Consider the following 21154-nt stretch of genomic DNA (forward strand, 5'->3'; position numbering starts at 1 on the left):
CCCCAGGAGAAGTGATATAACCCTATTTTCAGCAGACAAGGAGTAATTTAACCATCTGTTTTCTAATTCTTACTAGACATAATGAAGATGGAGGCGACCTTTATTTTCTCTACACAAGTTGCGTGTGCAGAGGTGAATTTTATTTTCTAGTATGAAAAAAAAGTGGGAAGAAGAAATAAACATGAGGGCTACAGAGGTGCAGTAAGAACTAAATCTAAATACTGGTTCTGTGTTGCCTGCACAGGTACATGGAATTGCTACTTGTTACAAAAGACACACTTGTTAAGTCCATGAAGAAAGTAATCTTGGTTAGTTCTGCGCTGCTCCAGTGATAAGAGGTAAATGATTCTGGAGTACTGGACAGATGCTAGAAGAGAATACTGATGCATAAGGAAGGGACCACACAGGTCCCACTAGCACCATATCAGCCCTGGCCTGGAGGCTGGGGGAAGGGCCTGGGGAGGGGGTGGGGGGGACTCTGCTCTGCAGAGGTTACAGGGGATTCAGTTGCCATCCTGGCCTAAGCTGGATTGCTCCTGAGCAGACAAGGCCAGGGGCACCCCCCCAGAGGGAGAGTGGTCATTGATATGAGTAAACATCTGCTGAGGAGCCTGGCAAGCTTTTTAAACTCCCGCAGAAGTTCATCTTGCCTGTACAGGGGTTGTCAGCATCTCACTTGGTTCCAGCTGTGCTGAAGCAAGAGCAGCAGCAGCTTTCTTGGGTTGGGCAACAGGCTTCCCCTGTTCAAGTTCTATATATCAAACAGGACAATAGTGCAAAACTAGTAGAGCACATGGTGCTATTTCAGCCAAGCAGACTTGCACAACAAACAGACAGGGTATAGACCCTGCCTTGTTTGCATCTATTCCCTGGACACCAGGCTGCTCTGAATACTTCAATCATAAGAAGCAACTTGCTAAAGTAACTGGCCCAAATCAGGAGCAAAAGCCAGTGCCCTTGGAGCTTCCAGCCACTAGAAATAGTAAACTGACTGCTTCCCTCTAGTCCAAGCTTTTGCCTCCTGGTAGCAGAGGATTCTTCAGTATAGTTTCTTTGATTTAAAAACAGTTGTGACTAGATTTACACGACACGTGAACCAGTGATTATTTAGACGGGAATCTGGTCAAGGTTTTCAACTGAAAGACTAAGCCAACATTCTTCACAACACAGATCTGGTAACAGGACTACAGCTACTGTGCAAACAACTTACTGCTCCTTTTTTCTGCTCAATACAAACAACAACCCAGCCAAGGCTGTGGGATCACTTACTCTAGCTGTGGGAACAGAGTACACTACCAAGATGTGCTATATATGCACAGTGGCATAAGAATAAAATAATCACTTTAACACAATATCACACCTTCTCTAGCTGGGGCTTGTCAGGGTCTGACAAGACTCAAGTACTGCAGCTTCTGGTGAAGGTGTGCTCTCACACTGCTTAGCAGCTCAGTGTGCTTAAACCAGGGTAGTTACCCCCTTTAGAAGGAATCTTTTGTTCCATACTTGCTAGCACATTCATCTGAAAAAGTCTTCAAAGTTGCCAGTTGGGCTGGTGTCAGAGGCCCTATCTATTCCAAGGCCACCTTTTTATTAGGACAGGCTGCGTTTTAAGTCCAAAATTCACACTGAGGAATGTTCTTGCTAACAAGAATTCAGCTCCTGTTAAAGTAAGGCCTTTTCCTTTAAGCCTACATAGGCTACATACATAGATAGCACAGGCAGGGTCTAGCCCTTCTTGGTATATGGAGGCACTTCCTTCCGGTTTCAGAAAGGCATAGACTAGGACAGGCGCAGTTAACCTATAGGACAAATGCCATGGGCAGCCTTGGTGCAGCACACAACAGATCGGGGAGGAGACAGGCAGCACTGGAAAAAAGCAGAGCAGGAGATCAGGCAGAGGAAGGGGAACAGAGTGGCACACAGGGAGAATGCAGGGCTAATTTATGGCTTTTCTGCCAAAACAATTGCACCTCCCCTTGCACTACGAAGTGGATGTAAAATGGGGCAGTAGTAAAAAAATCTATACACACGACCATAAAAAAATCCCCCATATTAGTCATTTACGTTCAATCTTAGAGGCATCATGCTAGTGCTGGCTCCGAGGCAGCAACAACGACAAAATCCTATGGTCTCAAACACATTTTGTCACGTGAACATCAAAGAATATAGACAGAGTCATCCTCCTTTCCTTCACTCTCAATAGCTCTTTAGTTCTTTTCTTTACAGAGGTTTAGAAAAAGTATTAGGACTGACTCCAGGCATAAGTTCCACTGGAGTCCTAGGTTTGGGTCTAGTAGCCAGGCTGCTGCTTTCTTGCAGACAGTATTGACTTTCTCTCTCTGCTCAACAGCAGAATTACAGGTTATGGTAAATATTTTGTGTACCCTAATTTTCCATAGCAGAAGATTCACTGCAGAAATTCTCTTGCCTGTTGCCACAGAGACCTCTGCCACCTTAGCAAGGCAGGCTGAGTTATAGTGAACTGTCTCATTACAGTTGCTCTTACAGCAGTAAGGAGAGTAAGAGCAAGAGTGTAATTATTGGGTTGTTTCCAGTCTCCCTGTGCTTCCCCCAGTGTAGGAATGCAAGAGCATCACCAGTGAACCTCTGGCGCACACACTGTATTAAAACAGTGATGTGAGAAGCCTCAAGTAGTTCTGCTTCTTCTAATATACTTAGTTGCACACTACATTGTGAAAGAGAATAATCTTTCTGGCCCCCAGCTGCTGAATGCTCAAAAGCAGGGGTGTCAAACTCATCCACCCCCATGGACTGGAAGACGGTCACTGGGCCAGTCTAGGGGCCAGATGCAGACTGCCCCCGTGCCATGTGCAGCATCTGTGGTGTTGGGGGTCCATGGCATGGGCTTCAGGTGCTGCCCTGGTAGACTGACCTGCATGCTGGCTCTGGGGCCGGTCTGAATTAGGCTCCAGCACATCCATGCACACCAGAGCCAGCATGCAGGGCTGGTCTGGCAGGGTGCCACATACAGCTTATGCCCTGGAACCCCTGTACTGTATGCAGCTCAAGTGCTGTGCGCAGTGCAAATCCTGAAGTGGGACTGGTGTGTGCTGAACACATGGCAAAGGCCAGCACAGAGTGCATGCTGTGTGTGGTGTCTGATCAGACTGGTCCTATGCAATGGCTACAGCCCAAACCAGTCCACACCAGCCCAAGCCAGTGCACAGAGCTTATTTAGGACCAGCCCTGTATGCACCCCATGCTTGCCACATGCAATGCCCACAGTGCCAGGTCTTGTGCAGCTGGGGCTATGCCGCACAGGCCAGATCATAAGGCTCCACAGGCCCATGGGCTGTATGGTTGACACCCCTGTTCTAAAGGATGATGATTATGAGATCTTGAAGAACTCTTACCTGCCATGCATTCCCTTAAACATCCACTTAATTAAATTTTTTAAACTACTAGTCTCAGTGCCATCATTCAGGAAGAAAGCTGTACAGCTTAAATGTAGAATAGAACAAAGCATTTAGTCTTTCTTAGCTTAGCGAGTCTGTCTTGGTGACCCATTCATGTCACACAGCATCCCCTTGCCCTGCTCATGGGAAAGTATTATTAACACGTGGCGTACTCTTTGCTAACCAGGTTTTTACTGCAGGCCTCTTTTGCTTCTTTCCACTTAATAAAAAAGCTCAACTCTAAATCTGTCTAACTAATGAACGTACTTTCCACAAGGCTTCTCATTCTCAAGAGCTTTTGTTGACTGACTGGGCCACACTTAAGGAGAGGCCATATACTGATTTATGAAAATTGGCTATTTTCTGATTTTTTTCATCTTCAATCTGCCTTGAGCTTGGTAGATAATTTCACTGGCTCCCACATGATATTACGTAGATCCTTAAACAACTGCAGAACAGTATATACAGGGAAGTGAAATTGTTCCTTATAATCCACATTATATACATTTGTCTGTGAATTGCACCTACAGTATTTCTAGAGCATTTCATCATCATAATATCTAATACTTGATACAGTAATTTACAAGAACATAGTACAAGCCAGATGGAGCATCTAAATGGCAACTTTTGAATGAAAACAATCAGACCAATTTAAAGATTGGGAAGAGGAGTAGTGGGGGAGGGAGGAGGGAAATCACTGCTTACAAATGTTCATCAGCTGATCCACTGCAACTGTTTCATGTGTCTGCTTTATCCTTCAGTGTGCTAAACCAGGTCAACTTCCCCTGGAATGAAAGAGCTGCCAAACACAGTATATTTCTACTGTGTGGCTTCTTATTGCAGAGTAAAGCATACACACAAACTGTTTAAGACAGATCAGCTTGAAACACGGCACAATCCCCACCAAATTAGTATAACTGTCTGCTTGACCAGTCACATGATCTTATTTCTCAATCATTAACTGTTTCTTTTTTGTGTACAATGGAATACTTGTGGCAGATAAGTGTATGTGGGGTTTGTAGTGTAGTTTCCATACAGCAGTAAGAACAGAGCGGAGAGAGGACCTAGCAGGACAGGCTGCAGTGATGAGTAAAGAACAGCTATCCAAATGAGGGTGAAGGACATGCAACTCAGAATTAGTTAAGCACTTCTGGGCAGTGCTTCAAGAGCTAATACTGCTTCAATTCAGACGAGTTTTATTATTTGGAACAAAAATCTATTCTATGCTATCCACATCGAGACACAGCGTGACTTGGCCTGGTTGTGACAACACAAACAAGTATAGTAGATACCTGGCCTGAGCTTGTAATACGTTTAAGGGCAAGAAAGATACGCCCTGTTCCAATAGGATTTAGATACTGCCATATTTGACATTCTTTTAGTGATGTCACAAGACCTGGCTTCCCAGCCTGTAGTTATGTCTATACACCTCAACCTTGACTCACCAACCCATCATCCACCTCACTCCTGATTTCTAGCATCCCCACTCTTCCAAGTGCAGGCCCCATACAGAAGGGCCACAGGGCTCCTCAGTTCTAACCGGTAGTACACAGCTCTCCTTTAGGGAGTTGCCCAGTCTGTAATCAGGTAGAATGGTCAGGTAGTACAGCAAGACAACCTAGCTGTCATAACAGCAGAAACATGGCTGTGCTCCCAGGAGGATGGACAAATGCAGGCCAAACAAGCCAGGCTGAAGAGAAGGGGAAATGGATGCTCTACAGCAGTAATTTCAGACATTTCAGTCTTGATCCGGGTGGTACACCAAGTTCTACTCCCTAACTTGGGCATTTGTTTCTGACCTTTCTGGAACACCCCAACCTTAAGTTGCTCAAAACTTGGTCTCTTGGTAAGCGTAGACCAAGCTGAATGGAGAGAAGATGAACTGTTATTCAGTGAGAACAAAACGCTGCATCACACCAGGTCTTTTCTACCCAGGAAATATGCTGTGAGGGAACAGGAAAAGTGGTGTTTCCTTAACCCACCCTGAGGGGACTGCCACGGGGGATTTGCTGAGCAAATGCTCTCTGCGTTCTTAGAGACAGCAATGCACTGCACTTTTACAGGCACTGAGGAAGGCTTTGGCCACTACTGGCTGTAAACGAGGGCAAAGGGATGAATACAGCAACATGGACATAGGGACCAGAAGCCACTACCTTATCTTGCCCAAGCACAAAGGCCCTTGGAACAGAGCCCTGCACGTAGCTTGAATACTTATTTTAATGCTGGTACCCAAGATCCAGGATGAGAAGGGGCTCTTATAACACTAACTTGACAGCAAGGATGGAGTAAAACCCCCTCTCCCTGAGGGGAGGAAAGAATCTTTTATGAAAGATGCTTATTATCAGATGATCCCCTCCATCACTTTCATCCTAGAGCCTGCACCTCTTGGCTAAAGCTCTCACCATCAGCTTCTCAGAAGTAACACCAAGAGCTTTGGCCAGAGATCAGGTTTCCAGCCTGCCAGTCAGGCACCATCACCCTGTTGCCATAGCAGCCTACCATGAAGAGAAGGGAAACAAAGCATTCGCAAGTAAAAAACGAGACACTCATCTTCCATGTGCCCTGGCTCAAACGAATGAAACATGGGGGTCAGACTGCAGGCTGCACTGAATGTGCACTGTATGAGGCTCTTCCATCATGAGCAAAGCAAAACTGAGGGAAGTAATGTATCTGAGTGCCCCTACTCCTCCCCTCCTGCCTCCCCCTGGCAGGTCTACAGCAAGACAGGAGTTACAAACCTGCAATCTTTGCACTAGAGCTGGGGTCTTTGCATTCCAAGACCTTCCCTGCCCCTATTCCAGGGCTTTGCACTGTTTGAGACCTTCCTCACAAAAGGGAAAGAGGCACGGTGGACTAGTCCCACTTTGATATTCTCATCCCAAAGGATCCTATAGGACATCTGAGCTCTGCTGGCCCAACCCTCTCCGTCCTTCATTGTAAACAGCAGGCAGCTTCCCAACCCCCTGCAGCATCTTTCTACCAACTGGTAGAGCTTTCTTTAAAAAGAAAATGAAAAAAAATCTTATTTAAATGGATTTAAAAAGAGAAGAAAATCCACACTCCTTCCAAAAACAGGCCTGTGAATCTTGTGTAACCCATGGGATCCAGCTCCAGGGTCAACCTGTTAGGAGGTATCTTGGAAGACCTGCACCCAATGCCTGCTTCCCTTTTCTCCACATTGAGCTTGCTGTGGGCTGCTCCAGGTCCTGAGTGTGGCCAGTGAGTAGTCTGTGAAGCCAGGCATGGAAGGCATGGCACACTTCACACCCGGATTTGGTACCCATTGAGGTCTGGCATTGCTTTGGAATCAGCAGGCTTCTTCTCACCAGATGGCCTGTGAATAGATAAGGCAATAACTACTCAGGGGTCTTTGGCAAAGGAACTTTCACAGATTGAGCAAACAGCAGGCAGCCCAACTTCAGCCTCTTCCCTGGATACCACAACAGCAACAGTGGTTATTCTTCACCCTCCAGTAACTCCTCAACATCTCTCAAGGGCATAGGAGGCCAACACCCACACCCCAAATACTTTTGGCTTTTGGGCCTGTCCCCAGACCTATTTTTCCAAGGACACTGGCCCCCAGCCCTGGCATGCCAGGTCTCGCTGGCCAGTGGTGTAGTTTTAGGTCTCTTTTGGAGAAATCTGTGACGTTCCATATCAAGCACTAGATTAACATGACCTCTGCAGGTACAGATCAGTCAGCCTTAACTCCAGCTAGTTTTAAAGTAAGAAGGCAACTATACATGTCACAAGACCAGTGCCTCAGGGAATAGGAAAAAAAAACAAAAACCAGTGACAGAGCAAAAAAGAACAAACCAAGAGATACCTTCCCAGGTAGAGAGAATAACAACAAGAGTTCACAGACGTTTGCTTTATCCAAAAGTATGGGACGTCCCTCAGCAAGTCAGAGAAAAGTCCTGAAAAGAAGCCACCCACTATCAAGCCCTGCTTACCGTCTCTCCCCACGGCTGTTGCGGCGATGTGGACTGGACTGGCCCCGTTGTGGGGAGGACACATCTTTCTTCCTGTCCTTTGTGGGAGATGGTGGTCCTGCCCCTTTGCTGATCTGTAGGAGAATTTGAAAAAAGGCAATATGGGAGGGAAGTAAGTACCAGAAGCAGCTAGGAACCAAGACCCAGAAAGACTTCATTGCCTTAGATCAGGAGACATTAATACAAATAACAGTTACAGGCAAGGAAAGAGAATGCATTGGTGGGGGAGGGGGTGGGGTATTGTACATTCTCATGTGTAGTACCCAGTTTGGGCAGTCTCAAATGCACCCCTCCCTCCAAGATTTCCAAGCAAGTAAATAGCTTGGCTTCAGCTGCACAAAAACTCCAAGGCTCACCTGTTATACAAGGTTGAAAGCTCTGAGTGGTCTGCATCCCCATTAGGAACAAAGTGTCTGCAGAGGGGGCAAGGATTCTATTCCTAATCCCCTTTCCCTTCCTGCCACATATCCAGCAGGATTTGTATACACCCCCAGCAGAGTAATGCATCAAACCGTCAAGCGCAACAGAACAAACTCACCTAGACTTGGACACCAAGGTTGGAATTTGCACCTGCAGCTTCCAAGGGAAGCAGACAGAACTCACCAGTCACTACATCCTGACTTACCTTCAGCCTCATGTCACGTGCATGTCTCTCTAGTTCTTTGCGGAAGTCCTCACGGCCCAGCTTCTCCACATCCAAGATGGAATGCTTCCACTCAATCTGCTCCACACTGTGTGGGTCATGAGACACATACTGGCCCAGTTTCACCTTTTTGAGGGTGTGCCAGCAGCGGCGATACGCCTCCTCAAAATCGAAGACCAGCTCACTCAATGTGCGGAAGGTGGGTGTCTTGTACATGAGTTCCTCGCGCCGGCTGATGCCCAGTGCCCCATAGCGACCCCCAAAGTTCACCCCCAGCACGATGTGACGAAAGTAGTTCCCTGAGAAGTGAGTTTTGAAGCTGATGGGGAAACGCTCCAGTGTGGTCATGTTGTTGGTGAGGTAACTGGCAAAATGGACTCATTCAGGAAATAACTGGTGATGCCAAGAAAATGGAGGTAAGGTTCTTCCCACCCCCACAAAACCTTCCAGGCAACCTGGGCAAGTTGCTGTTGCCAACAAAATGTAGACTGACACCCCAAGAGACAAGCTCAGAGAAAGTGCAAGTCCAGCCTATTTTGAGACTACTATACCCTGCCCTGGGTCAGGGAGAGCTCAGCTTCCATTCAGGAACCTGGCCACTCTAACAATACTGCCAATGCAGGAAGCCAATTACAAGGGCAGTTTGGCAAAGTATAACCCTGTTCTGCTAGGAGCTGGAAGAAAACCTATCAACTCATTTAACAAAGAAACCAAAAGAGCTGTAGAGGGAAAGGACTCTGTATAGCCCATTCTCCTGAGCACTGATACCAGCAGACTGGCTTTTCATAAAAGGGAAACCACTGCATTTGATAACTGCCAAATCCTCCAGAACCCACAGCCAATTGACATGGGTTTCAAATGTTTTCCCATCACTGAAGCAACCTCCAGAATTTCAGAGGAAGTGGCCCCACCCTCACTCAGCCTGGCAAGTTCCAAGAAAAGGTGTCATCCCCTCTATGCATGCAAATCTTAAGCAGCAGAAGGCCAGAATTTAAAAAGAGCATTTGCCTAAGCCTGCAGCTGGGGCAGGAGCTACTGAGCTAAAGACATATCTCGATGGAGCTGGCCAGGTTCCTTCTGTATCTCCCTGCACTGCAGAGAGCATTTAGAGCATTTAAAACAATGAGGAACGTGTGCTGCATCCCTATTGCACGCTAGGTCCAGAAGGACTAAGAGACAATCCTACAGAAGCAGGGAGGTTCAATCCTTAAGAACTGATCCTACTCCTAGTACTCTGCTTGGCCCTTTGCAATACACCAGTAGCACGAAAGCGTCCTGAGGGAACAGAGGCAAAAACATTAGGGTAAACAGACGTGCACATTTAGGAGGAAAGGATACATTCCCAGGATCACAGCTTCCAGGCATTTGATTGGCAGGGCCTCTTTGGTCATTTCTTTAGCCAGGTCCATCAGCCTGCAAGACAGAATAAGGATGGGAAGACAGGAGGAGGGTTAGAGGGTTTGTGCTAGGCAGAACCGTCAAACTCAGTCCTGTTGGTGTATATGTAAAGTGGGCTGCAGGGATGGAGGAGGAAGGGAACCCTCCAAAGACAAAGGTTGAAGGAGAAAACCCTCAGAAAATAAACTAGAGTCAAGGTCAGCCTCTTGTCATTTCTCATCCCACCTCATCACTGCTGCTGTGGTTTCTCCTGCGATGAGCCAAGAAGAATGCACCTTCTGGGCCAGCAGAATCTGGCCTAGAGTTCTGCAAGTCTGGAGCCACTCTTATGAATCTCAGTGAATTCCTTGGAATTCACACTCACATGATCAAGATGAGACGCCTCAGGTCAGGATACCAAATGCCAGGGGCACTTGACATCCTAGGCCTGAGGGCAGGAAAGGAGTGAACAGAAGTACCACTCAATCCTGGTCTCCCTGGGCTGGCCCCATGCTGCAGAGGAGATTTCACGCAGGTTACATTCCAAGACATTTTAGCCACCTGGACAACCACCTAAGGAGTGGGTGGGGTCTGCAGCAAACCTGGAAGACCAGGTTTTGGGTAGCAGATTAGGAAGCTCCTGACTCAGTCAGTAGAACCAGGTGCAAGACAATGGATGTTGTGCTGTCTCCTTGGGAGTTTACTAAACACAGACCTTTTCCAAACAGAGTCTGTACTTGGGGATGTCTCTCTCTTCCTGCCTTCCCACAAATTGTTTACTTTCAAAGTGTTAGACTCCTGGAAGAGTCCAGACAATCCAGATTTTGTATCAAAAGACACTCGCAGATGCTGTAAAGTTAGAGCTGACCTTTGGACAGCTTATTTAGGGCAAGACTTTGTTTTGCTTTACACAAGTCCATAGAAGCCCATAAATTTATCTTCCAAATTGGAGGCTTGCAAAAGTTGAGCAGATTCAGCAAATGTTTACCTTTTCTTTTAAGCAAGTGTGCTGACCCTTGGCAACACATCCAGCCTTTGTGCTTGAGAAAGGACAACTTATGGCTCTGCCCATTTGCATCCTGAGCAGAGTCTAGCTCTGGTACTATATCACCTCAGGAAGGACAGCTGCAGCACTGAGGCACCCAGATTCAAGCTGGACACTGGATCAGACTAAGTCAGGTGAGTGGGGAAAGGGGAGCAAGTAAAAGAAACAGCAAGTTCTCAGAACACAGGCAGAAGGAAGCAAGAGCCTGTCAGAACTTACCCAGTCAGAGGTCTGCTCTTCTTAATTTCAAAGAATTGTGTCCCAGTGTGATTGTACCTGAGGCAAAAATTAAGGCCATGCAATATGGAAGAGCCAAAAAGCCCAGATACTACAATTACTGTCTGGAGGTTCTCATTATGCCACCAGCATGTCAGTAAGAGTTCTTACAGCCAGGTCACGATCTAACAAGCATGATACCAGCAAAGAAAGGCTAAACAGGCCCCTCTCTCATGATCTTCCCATTTTCATTCTCTAATTTGTACCGCAGTTTTATTTCTATTAGCCCCCTTCTCTAATCCAATTTGTTTCCCTCCCTAAGCCCCACATTTTTTGGTCAGCCTCTTCTACAAGATGTTGCTTGCAAAGGAACACACAGAGCCTAGGAATGCCAGAAGTACTTTGGCTCTCATGCTGAATGGGACCCATCTCAATAGCAAAACAGCCCCAGGATTTGCACAAGAGATACTGACAAATTCCTCTCTCACTTTGCTTCAGGGCTGAAACCAGAAACAGTTCCACATCCCACCAGCAAGATAAAATTGTACTTGTATGGCACATGCCCTTTGCACTTACCCTGTACCAGCACTCAGGACTAGAGTGTACAGAGGAGTCTCATTCCCAGGTCATAAGCATACCAGCAGCTACATATGTATGGGTTTGCAGGGCCAGGACCATCTTGTTCTGGCCACTTCAGAGAGACCCAGTAAGGTGTCTCAGCACACAGCCCAAGTTCTCTTCATGTGCTAGCTCACCGAAGTTTGGCAGAGGACTAAATCACCTTGCAGTCTGCCCCAGGTTCTCCTGGAAGAGCTGGGTGGGTACAGCAGCAAGGTCTTTGAACATGCACATTTTAGAAGGAACAGCCTCTTCAATCCATTGCAACTGGCTGAAGGAGGAAGACCCTGCAATGTTAGCTTGACCCGGCTCATGCCTGTGCCATGTGAAAAAAGGATTAATCAAAGGACACTCAAGTGGGCAGAAAGGGAATGAAGCAGCAAACTAACCAATTTCCATTTCCTGCTCTTAGGGAGCAAGTTTCATGTCCCCTTCTTAGTTGTGGTTGGGTGCCTCTTCCTGAATCAGCATTCCTTGGCACCCATGATAACAGAAAAGGATACTGAAGCTCCCTGATGTAGCGCTGTATGGCTTCCAGGCGCTCAGGGATGGGGGTGGACAGCTGGAACGCAGGCACACTCGGTATGGGAATCTGAACAGAGGGTGAAAACACAGTGAGTCACAGAGCAGAGCTCCCCATGCTAGCACTTTCTTATAGGAATGTCTTCTCAGTAAACCAGTAACCTTTTCCTGTCTACTTGGGAGACTTCTTGTGCACACAGTCACCTCAGACGTCTATTTTCATGCTAAGGAATTGGAGGGAATGCGGAGAAAACCCACCACCAACAGCAAAAATCATCACAGAAGGCAGGAGGTCTTTTCTTAAACCAGGAAGAGATTAGCTAAGTGACAACTAAAGCAGGGTGCATTCATTTATCAATATCTCTACTGGCTGTGCAGGGGGGCATGAGGAGTGCAGGATGCAAGGCATGAGGTGAAATAAGAGGAAAAGTCTCAGGAAGAATTAATCAACGTAGGCAGCAGCTGGCACTTGGAACCAATTCCCAAAAGCAAGGATGGAAGCCCTGTCAGCTGGCATCTTGAACATGAAGAACATGCTGAGAATGAACCAGTCTTGGCAGGGAGATGGACTGGATAATACATGAGCTCCTCCCCTCCCTCTGCCCCCAATCTCTACCTTCTCCAATTTTAAGTTATGCAATGATGAATGATGCTTGCAAACACACCACCCAGATAGACCCTTGCCCCTATTCTTCAGTCTTAGGCCTTGGCTTCCAACCCTCTTTTCTCTTTATTTTGAAAGAGATATCTGATGTTTTGTCATTGCTTAAAGCAAGAGCCTAAGCAAGAAGGGTCCTGTCTGCCTAGCCAAAGCAGAAGGGGGAATTGGGTTGGCAAAAAGCCCCTGGGAGACGCTTGCTCAGTGGAAGACTTGGCTAGACAGATTTGGTACAACTATGACAGGAAGTAGAAGCTAACAAAAGTTAACACCTGCACTCTGATCTAACACCAACCCCACTCCACAGCAAATTAGATTTTAGCCATTAAGTTCTTCTTGAAAAGAGAAAGAATGTGCTTGGTCCCTACCCTTCCCCTTGGGAAAAGGGACATCCACCATCTGGCCTTTCCACCAAGTAGTATGTTAATCATTTAGTAAGATATCGGCCTCTTAGGAAAGACTCCCCCTGCTCTGCTGTGGCCAAGCTCCATGCACCAGTAGCTGTTACCATCTCTTGAGCATTTTCATCTTTACAGTCCTAAAATTTATCCAGGAAGTTCTTTTAATAAAGATGCTATGATGCTCCAGGGGCCCATTTCCCAAAAGCTCCTGGAGGCAAGATCCAAAGAGGCAGGAAAACTAATAAGCACCACCAACTGCCTCCGGTGCCCTTTAGGAGCATACACCTTACTTCACCTTCCTGCAGAGAGCAGCAGGTGGCACCAGCTGCTCCTCTTGCAGCCTCCCTACAGCAGAATCAATGAGATAGCCAACAGCTTGCACTTCTGTCCCAGCTGGAACTGGAAACACTCCACTGAATAGTGCTGGGAAAGTTGCTGTCTCTGGAATGAATGCAAACTAAATTGGTTTGGAAGTGATGAGTTGACAGTCTCAGAAAATCATTCCAGGCAAAAACAATGAAGGAGGTAACAGCCAGGGCAGGCTCAGTGTTCAGCTTGGTTTAATTTTTTTTTTCCAGTGCTTGACTTCTGTGCTGCATTTGAATGAAGAAAAGCAGCTAAAATTAACTCCTGGGGCTAAAGTTGCATTTTGGTTAGATGCATATTAACATCACATATTGCTGGTTCCTCTCAGTTACTCTTCTCTCTGCTGGAAGACATTGCTCCTCTTTCAGATCCTCTTTCCCTCTGGGGAATATGTAATGACCTGAGACACTGTGTAATGGAAACCACCTCTGCAGGGGACTAGTTAACAGAAAATAACTTTCTGCACCTTAAGGAATTAAACTGATGCAAATACACCACACACTTGCATTCAGATATGGCCCTGCAGCCCGGTGTGGGCTATACTTCCCTTTGCATCAGGTCTTCAGAATTTTGCCTTGCAGAAAGGGAGATGAGAGAAAGAAAGAAAAAGAGTCCCTCTTTCATCCCTGTGTTGACCAAGCAGTATTAGTGCTTAGCCCTTCTTCTAGTCTCATCCATTTGAGGATGCCAAAAACATATAAACTTTAATCAATCTTCACTATCCTTAAGACATTACATCTAGCTTTTAACAGAGGAAGGACAGATCAGTGGTGAATTACCAGCAAATCAGAGACAGCCATGAAGAGCCCTGTTTCCTGGGGCTCAATGCTCCAGTTACTGCATGCAGCACAGTCCCCAACGAGGCAGGCAGCTTCTTACATTTTTGGTCTCTCCTTATTTGATGGCTGGGTTACATCAGAGTTCCCAGACTTGTACACAGTGAGCTATTGCACTGAACTCTTGCCAGACAGACTGGCTGCACAGATGGGACTGCAACTTGGCTTTTGGGAAGGGGCCTGGAGAAAGGCTGAGGTTTTATGCTTAAATTGAACTAAGCAGAATATGAACCAAGACAGATGGAAGAGACACAGCCGCATCTCCTCCCTTAGGAATATCGGGGAGGTGGTTTTTGGTAGTAAGCTTAACAGCTGTTTCTCTGTATGTACTCCTGTATATGTTCTCTGTAGATAATCCTAGTGTCCAAGCACCTAGCCCCTCAAGAGACACTCTTGCTATCAACACAGCCCTGAAGTTAAGTTGGCAGCTGTAGTTTAACCAAGCCACAACTCAAACCCAAGAACACACTGCACGGCCTATTATGCACCAGCTGCTTCTCTGGGTTCCCCCCCGCCAGTCCCTTCACTGCTCAGCTACCAGCCTGCTTACTTCTACCCTTGCATCCTGTAACTCTTCTATTTAGAAAATGGAACTTCCCTTTCCCTTAAGGCAGGGAGCGCATCTGCCTGTGCATTTGTAGAGCACTACACACACCCATGTAGCTTACATGGCTGTCAGCTCTGCAGAGATACTGTACAACTTTTTCCATCAAAACCAGAAAGGTCAGCAGCAGCTGAAAAGTACAATGGTCACTTTCAGCTCTATCCCAGGGAGAGAAGATCAGCAGAGTGGAGTGGTACCAATGCCTGTCTGTGTGTGGAAGAGCTACAGTCAGGCAGTTACTGCTGTCTTACCAAGTGAAATCACCTGGGAAGGATATGCTAAAAGACAGCATTGCTTAGTGGCAAGTATACTAGATCTGGCATCTCTTTTTTTTTGCTCTGCCACCAATCTGTTTCCCACACCATGGGCAAGTCACTTCAGCTCTTTGTGCCTCCTCATTTCCCTCAGGCATAAAGTATAGGGGAAAAATACTTCTCCTTGATATCTAACAATGAAAAGCTATAGTTATTATTACTTTGCAGCACCAGCCCAACAGGATGAACAACAGACTCCCCAGGGAATGGAATTGTAGCACCTCTTATGCTCCCAACACAGCCTGCAGTAAGAAAAACAACACAGAGGAACCAACAAGGCCACAAAGGGGGCAGCAAATCCCACATTGCAAAGTTCAGTGTAGCCAAGACTATAAGCTTCCTCACAAATCAAAGTGCAAGCAAGTGCTTGGACTTTAATTTGATTTGCTGTAAAATGCCATTGTCTTGCCCCAGCTAAAGGAGCCGTGCTTCTACATTTGGAGGAGGCCATATCACAAAAATGCCTTGCCAGTTTGCCATCACATACACAAGCAGAAGAGGGAAAAAAGGGTATATTTTAAGTGTGTTTCAGCTTGTCATTGACAGCCAGGTCCACATTATAAAATTCTTCCAGCCAGCACTGGGCAAAGATGATGCCCTTTGGTTGCCATGGCTTTGCCAACAAAATCCCTGGTATGGCTGCACCTAAACTGACCATGCTTTTGCTGGCTTAACTTTGTGATGCAGCTATGTCAGAAGAAAAAAAAAATTCCTTCAGGCAGCCCATGCTATCTCTCTACCAGGGGCCACCTCCTGCTGGGACTGAAAAGGGCCTTTTCATACAGGTGACACTCAACAGTCTTGCACAGTTCAGTGAAACAGCAACACAAAGCAAGTGTCTGGGTATTCTGTGGATAATGCTAAACTATACCTGGAAGTGGACAGCCCTGGAGATATGTAGTCACTTAGGACCATTGGGAAGAGAGCTGGTATGCCCTCTGAACAGGCAGTGGAAGATGGTGCCAGTTAACAGTCAAACAGCCTCCCTCTGTCATGTTTACATGAACTTAACATGAACTCGTTGGTTAAAGAAACACTTGTATAGTCTTAAATAGGGATGATCCTGCCTGGAGTAGGGGAGGAGGGGGTAAACAAGGTGGCCTCCTGAGGTTCCTTCCAACCCTGCTTTTCTATGATCAGCAGACTTCAAAGAGGAAGAGATAGTTAAACAGCTGAAAACATCTATCATTACCAATTAAAGACTAAAATCTCTCCCTACTATGGTTCCCATACAAAGAGAGATTTATTTTCAATGTAACCAATTGTGAGATGCCTTGATTGAGCCTGATGAGAGCCTGCAACAATAGCAGACAGAGGCGGGGAAAACCAACCCCACTCATCTTAGAAACATGCTAACTCAGGTACCCAATCACGGTTGCTTAGGTGTCAATGCTTAGCTATGTCACTATTAATCAAATCCCATAGAATAGGAGAAAGCTCTACAGCGCTGACAAATGGCAGCTCTTTTTGGCATTATCTGACAGTAGCACTCGAGAGTATGACAATGTATTTTCCTCTCCCCCAATCACAGGACAAAGCTTCATGAACCTAGCAGAGCTCAGCAGGCATCCAAGACTATGGGGAAACCAAGGAGCCCAGTGAAACCCATAGGTACTGCTGAATGCCACAGCTGAATAGACAGCTCAGCAGAGTAGCTGACATATCCAGGGGGCGGATTTGGGGGAGGGGGTTGCACTGGTGCACTTAAACCTCCCCCTAACTCTCCCTTTGACTCTTGCTCCACTCAAAGTTTAAAACCAACTTCCTGGTTTCTAGCCAGGCAGTCAATTGATGTCTTGTCTCATTCTGATCCCTTCTAAACTCTTCACTCCCCAGGGTTAATGATCCACTCTTCTTTGTATTGGTCTTTATGTTGCACCAATTAAGCTATTCCTTCTGCAATTCTGCTGTCTGAGTGATAGCTGCTCCTGGTAATGAAGCTTCTATTTTACAGCCCTGAAGATTGTTTTTAACTCATTCCAATGAAATTATATTTGTTGTTGTTTCAGTCTTAAACTGAATAACACAGCCCTAGGCCCCTAGCATATTAGTAAAGCTTCTAGTTTATTTTTAATTGGAGAAAAATACGTGTTGTTCTATATGTACTGATGCACTTCACTATCTGAACTTCCCTTTTCAAAATTCTAGATCCACCCATAGACACATCCTACCACAAATGCACCTCACTACAATTAATTCAGGCGGTGGAGTTTATTTTATGAGGGAGGGAGGGAGGGCGGGCCTTGGAAGAGTACTGTTCTCTACCATTTGACTCCTAAGCCTCTGATATCAACCATGAGCTCAGGCACAAGACCTTGTATTAGACACTAGTTAGGGTATTTCCTACATCTCTAATGTGACCCACTTGGCTTCCAGCATTTGAATGACAACAGCTTCTTAGGGGAGCCTGTCATGTAGAATATGGTTATATGCTCCAATTCTACTTCTCTGAAGCTTGATGCATCAGAACTTCTCACACAGATGGGTTTGACAAGGTAAATACTGATCAGAAACAGGTTCATTACTGCAAGCAAGGAGGGGTTCTTCTCTTTCCTTAGCTCACTGGTGCTCTGGAAATTTGGCAATGAGAGAACACTAGCAGTATTAACTACTGGCACATGCAGCCAAATCTGATGCATAGGGCCAGATCCAGAGTGTAGGGGTCACATCATGACCAGACCCAGTGTGTGGGGGCATAATAAACTGCACCTGCAGACTGACTTCACATGCTTATTGCACACTGAATCTGATCCATGGACTGGACCTACCCATGGGATCTGGCCCATGGCCCAGATCCAGGGTGTTTATCTGCCCCACAGGGCCAGAAATTCAAGAGCCCACCGCCCTTACTCAAAGGCCGCCAACTTTCTGTCACAACCCAAAGGTGTGATTTTTGTTTGTGTGTGTGCTTTGGCACCACTGAATTATTTTCCCGCCGTTTGTAGCTTTCTTTGCAGGGTGCATTTCTTAGCTGTAGAGAAGAAATGCACGTTGCAAGGAGTTCCTGCCATTTGCATTCTAATTCGAGCCCCATTATTGGCTTGCGTTAAATTATTCACACGTGGCGGCTAGTGATTGGCTTGCTAGCCGTATAAAAAGCTTGAGTGGTTTCTACCCAAGTTGGAGGACTCTACGAACACCAGGAGGAGGAGACTTCATGCTATGTGAAGATCTCTAAGCGCTGCGGAGCCTATCGGACCCAGCGCATTTCAAGAAGGCAACAGAGGTCTGATCAGCCTCTAGCCTCTCCCCGTCGCCATTTGCAATCCTCGACGTATCCCTCTCCCTGCGCGCAAAAGGATCCATGGAGCCTTGACAACTCCGTGGGAGTGATCCGAATGTTGTCTGAGTCCTCAAATGAGGATTTGAGCGGAGCTGTGCCTGGGAAACTGTCCAGCCTACACTGCGACCATCTTCGGTGTAAGTAAACAATCTTGAATCAACCATTACGTGTCTGTGCCTAATTCTAGTGTGTCGCCTGTTTTCTCTGACCCAGCGTGTCCGGGCTGCTGGCCACAGCCTGCGGCACGAAAAAAGGGCCCCGGATCGCTCCCGGCCCGCACACTTTCTACAAGCTGAGCCAGAACAACCCAACTCCAGTCTAATGTGGGCTGGTTGGCTTTGGTGGTGTGTCAGCAATGGAGGGCTTCCCCCACTCTGGGTCTGGGGCCAGGCATCTGTAAACTGTGTCCATGCTGCCATTGCTTCTTGCTTCCCAGTTCCAGCACAGCTCCCCACCAGCTGGAAGCCGCCCATGCCACCACGGGGGAGAGGGAGGCGAGGCAGGGAAGGGGAGGAGGGTGAAAGTGGTAGAAGCATAGATGTGGTTAGCAGATGCCCAACTCCATGCAACTCTCCATGGGCTGGGGGAAATGGCATGTGCACAGTTCCCAGTGCCTGGCCCTGGTGGAGGCATAGACAAAGCTCCTCACTGCTCAAGCTGGGAGGACGGAGAGATGGGGCAGTGGCACAGGCAAAGCTCTCTAGGTCCATGGGTCAGATCCAGCGAGTCCATGGTCTATATGTTACTGACCCCTGTCCTAGCTCATCTGTCCTCAGTGCTTCCCACCACACTCTTCTCTCCATTTCCCTGAGCCAGTGATAGTCTTCTACTAATACGCAACAGCCCAGAACAAGCAACACTCTGTGCTGGCCTCACTGAATGAAGCACATGAGCTAGGCTGGTACATAATGGTGCTGGCAACTACCAAAATGGATACAGCTTTCAACTTGGTGTTGCTCGAGGAGCTTGTGCCAGTTGCTTCCACTGACTGTAGGCCTTTGGCACTGATGCTATGCAAGACAGTTAGAGTGAAATGGGAACCAGCAAGAGTTCCTCAAGAGCATGGACTGCAAGAGACTGAAAAGAGCAATTTTTCCTCCCTGCATGACTTTAGGTTTCTGACCCTCCCCTGCTAGCTCCCCCTCCTTCCTTCCTCACCCAAATGATTCATTTTTCCTTTGGGTAGATGATGATTAAGTTTTGATTAATCAAAAAGGCACCCTGAGCGCTCACCCAAGCTGTTTCAGTCTTGAGAGTGAGCGGGGGATGGGAGGAGGGTGGAGAGTGTTGGGACTCTGAAAACAGGACTAGAAATGAGAACTCAAGGTTTGTACCCGACACAGCAAGAGAAGTGAATTAAACTATACCACAAAAAGACACTTAGTGAAAACCAAAAGAAGCATCCATGTGGGGAGTAAGTATGGAGGGCTAGTGCACTGTAAAATAAAAACAAGAGTCACTGCCAAGCTTATTTAACACTAGTTTCCCTGTATAGATAAGCCTTAGCTGTGAGAGCCTGAGCAAATTACCTCATCTTTTTGTACTTTGGTTTCCTCCATTTTTAAATGGATAGAGATATGCCTCCTGCACAGGACAATTCAAGAGACTTACTGAGTCTTTGCCAAGCACTTTTCATCTGGGGATCTGAATATACCGAAAAGAATTTGTACCAGAAAATATGCACATGCTAAATGGCAACTTTCATAAAGGCCTCAACCTTGATGCTGTGTTAAGTCATATCATCTTATGTTTCCCTTTTCAAAGGATGCTCCGACATAAGGCCCGAGAAGTGCACAAAGGACCTCTAGTTTGATGCCCTGTTAACAGCAAGAGTTCCCTCCATTCAAACCGTATAAGGTGTGATCTAATCTGCTTTTAAACCTCTCTAGCCTTAAAACTGCCTTCCTGGGCAGACACTGCCCCAGTGCCAGAATTCCCCAGTTTAAAACTGTCCCCAGTAGCCATAAGCTCGTTCCTGGTTATTTTACTGTCCCCTCTCTCATTTCACACCTGTAAAGGGCTGTACATCTCTTTTGGCCTCCAACCTGTGCATGCTCCCTTCCCCTGATCTGCCCCACAAGTCATATCACGTGACAGCACACCACCTGCCATGATGAATTAAACAGCCAAGCATCCAACATTATTACATAGCCCCTATGAGCGCAGTGGGGCATTTCCACACCCCCCCTCCCCGCCCTTCATGCAGGGCAGGACCCCTCAGAAATGAATTCCAGTTCAGGGCTCGGTGCTCCAATCCCACATCTTCCCAATTTGCTCCAAAGCTACCACACATGCAGCTTTTTGTGTTGCTGCAAATGCTATCAAAGTAGGTAGAAGGGGAAGCGCTACTTAACCACAGAGTGCCAAGTCCTAACAGCAGGATAGAGACTTGACTCTGCAGCGGGAATCCCAGCATTAGGCACTGCTGTTAGTGGCCTTTCCAACGGGAGGTAAAGCTCTACCTCGGGGCCATGCCCCCCCCCCCGAATCCCAGCTTCCCGCCATCCCCAGAATCCCATCTTTTCGCCCCCCCAGAATCCCAGCTTCCCGCCATCCCTCTCTGGCAGCTCTGCCCGCGGCCGGCTCACTTCTTCCAGGCGCCCCCACCTTGGGTAGATCAGTGGCTCCCCGAATCCTCTGTGCCACCTTATCCCCCTCGGGGTGGATCTTGGCCACGTGCCGCCACATCCTCTCCCAGGTGGGCTCGTTGACCGGCAGCCCTCCCCGGTTCACGAAGAAGGGCACCCCGCCGTCTCGCAGGTCCTCATCCCCATCGTCCTCTTGCTCCTCCTCTCGCTGCGCTGCCTCTTCGCTGGCCTCGCGCTGCCGCGGGGCAGCCCCATCGGCCCCGCCGGCCTTGCCC

At 47.2% G+C, this 21154-nt stretch overlaps 1 protein-coding gene across 1 annotated transcript; it reads right to left on the reverse strand.

The window, feature by feature from the left end:
• Positions 1–117: 117 nt before the first annotated feature.
• VASH1 (vasohibin 1) lies at positions 118–21153 on the reverse strand (the record flags this gene model as incomplete). Its single annotated transcript, XM_025201718.1, has 7 exons — positions 118–6750; positions 7370–7482; positions 8034–8415; positions 9390–9464; positions 10693–10749; positions 11811–11899; positions 20899–21153. Coding segments are annotated over 7 exons (1044 nt in total), but the record flags the coding sequence as incomplete, so codon positions are not given.
• Position 21154: the final 1 nt, after the last annotated feature.

This window comes from Alligator sinensis, unplaced genomic scaffold, assembly GCF_000455745.1.
Source record: "Alligator sinensis unplaced genomic scaffold, ASM45574v1 scaffold280_1, whole genome shotgun sequence".
Classification (NCBI taxonomy): Eukaryota; Metazoa; Chordata; order Crocodylia; family Alligatoridae; genus Alligator; species Alligator sinensis.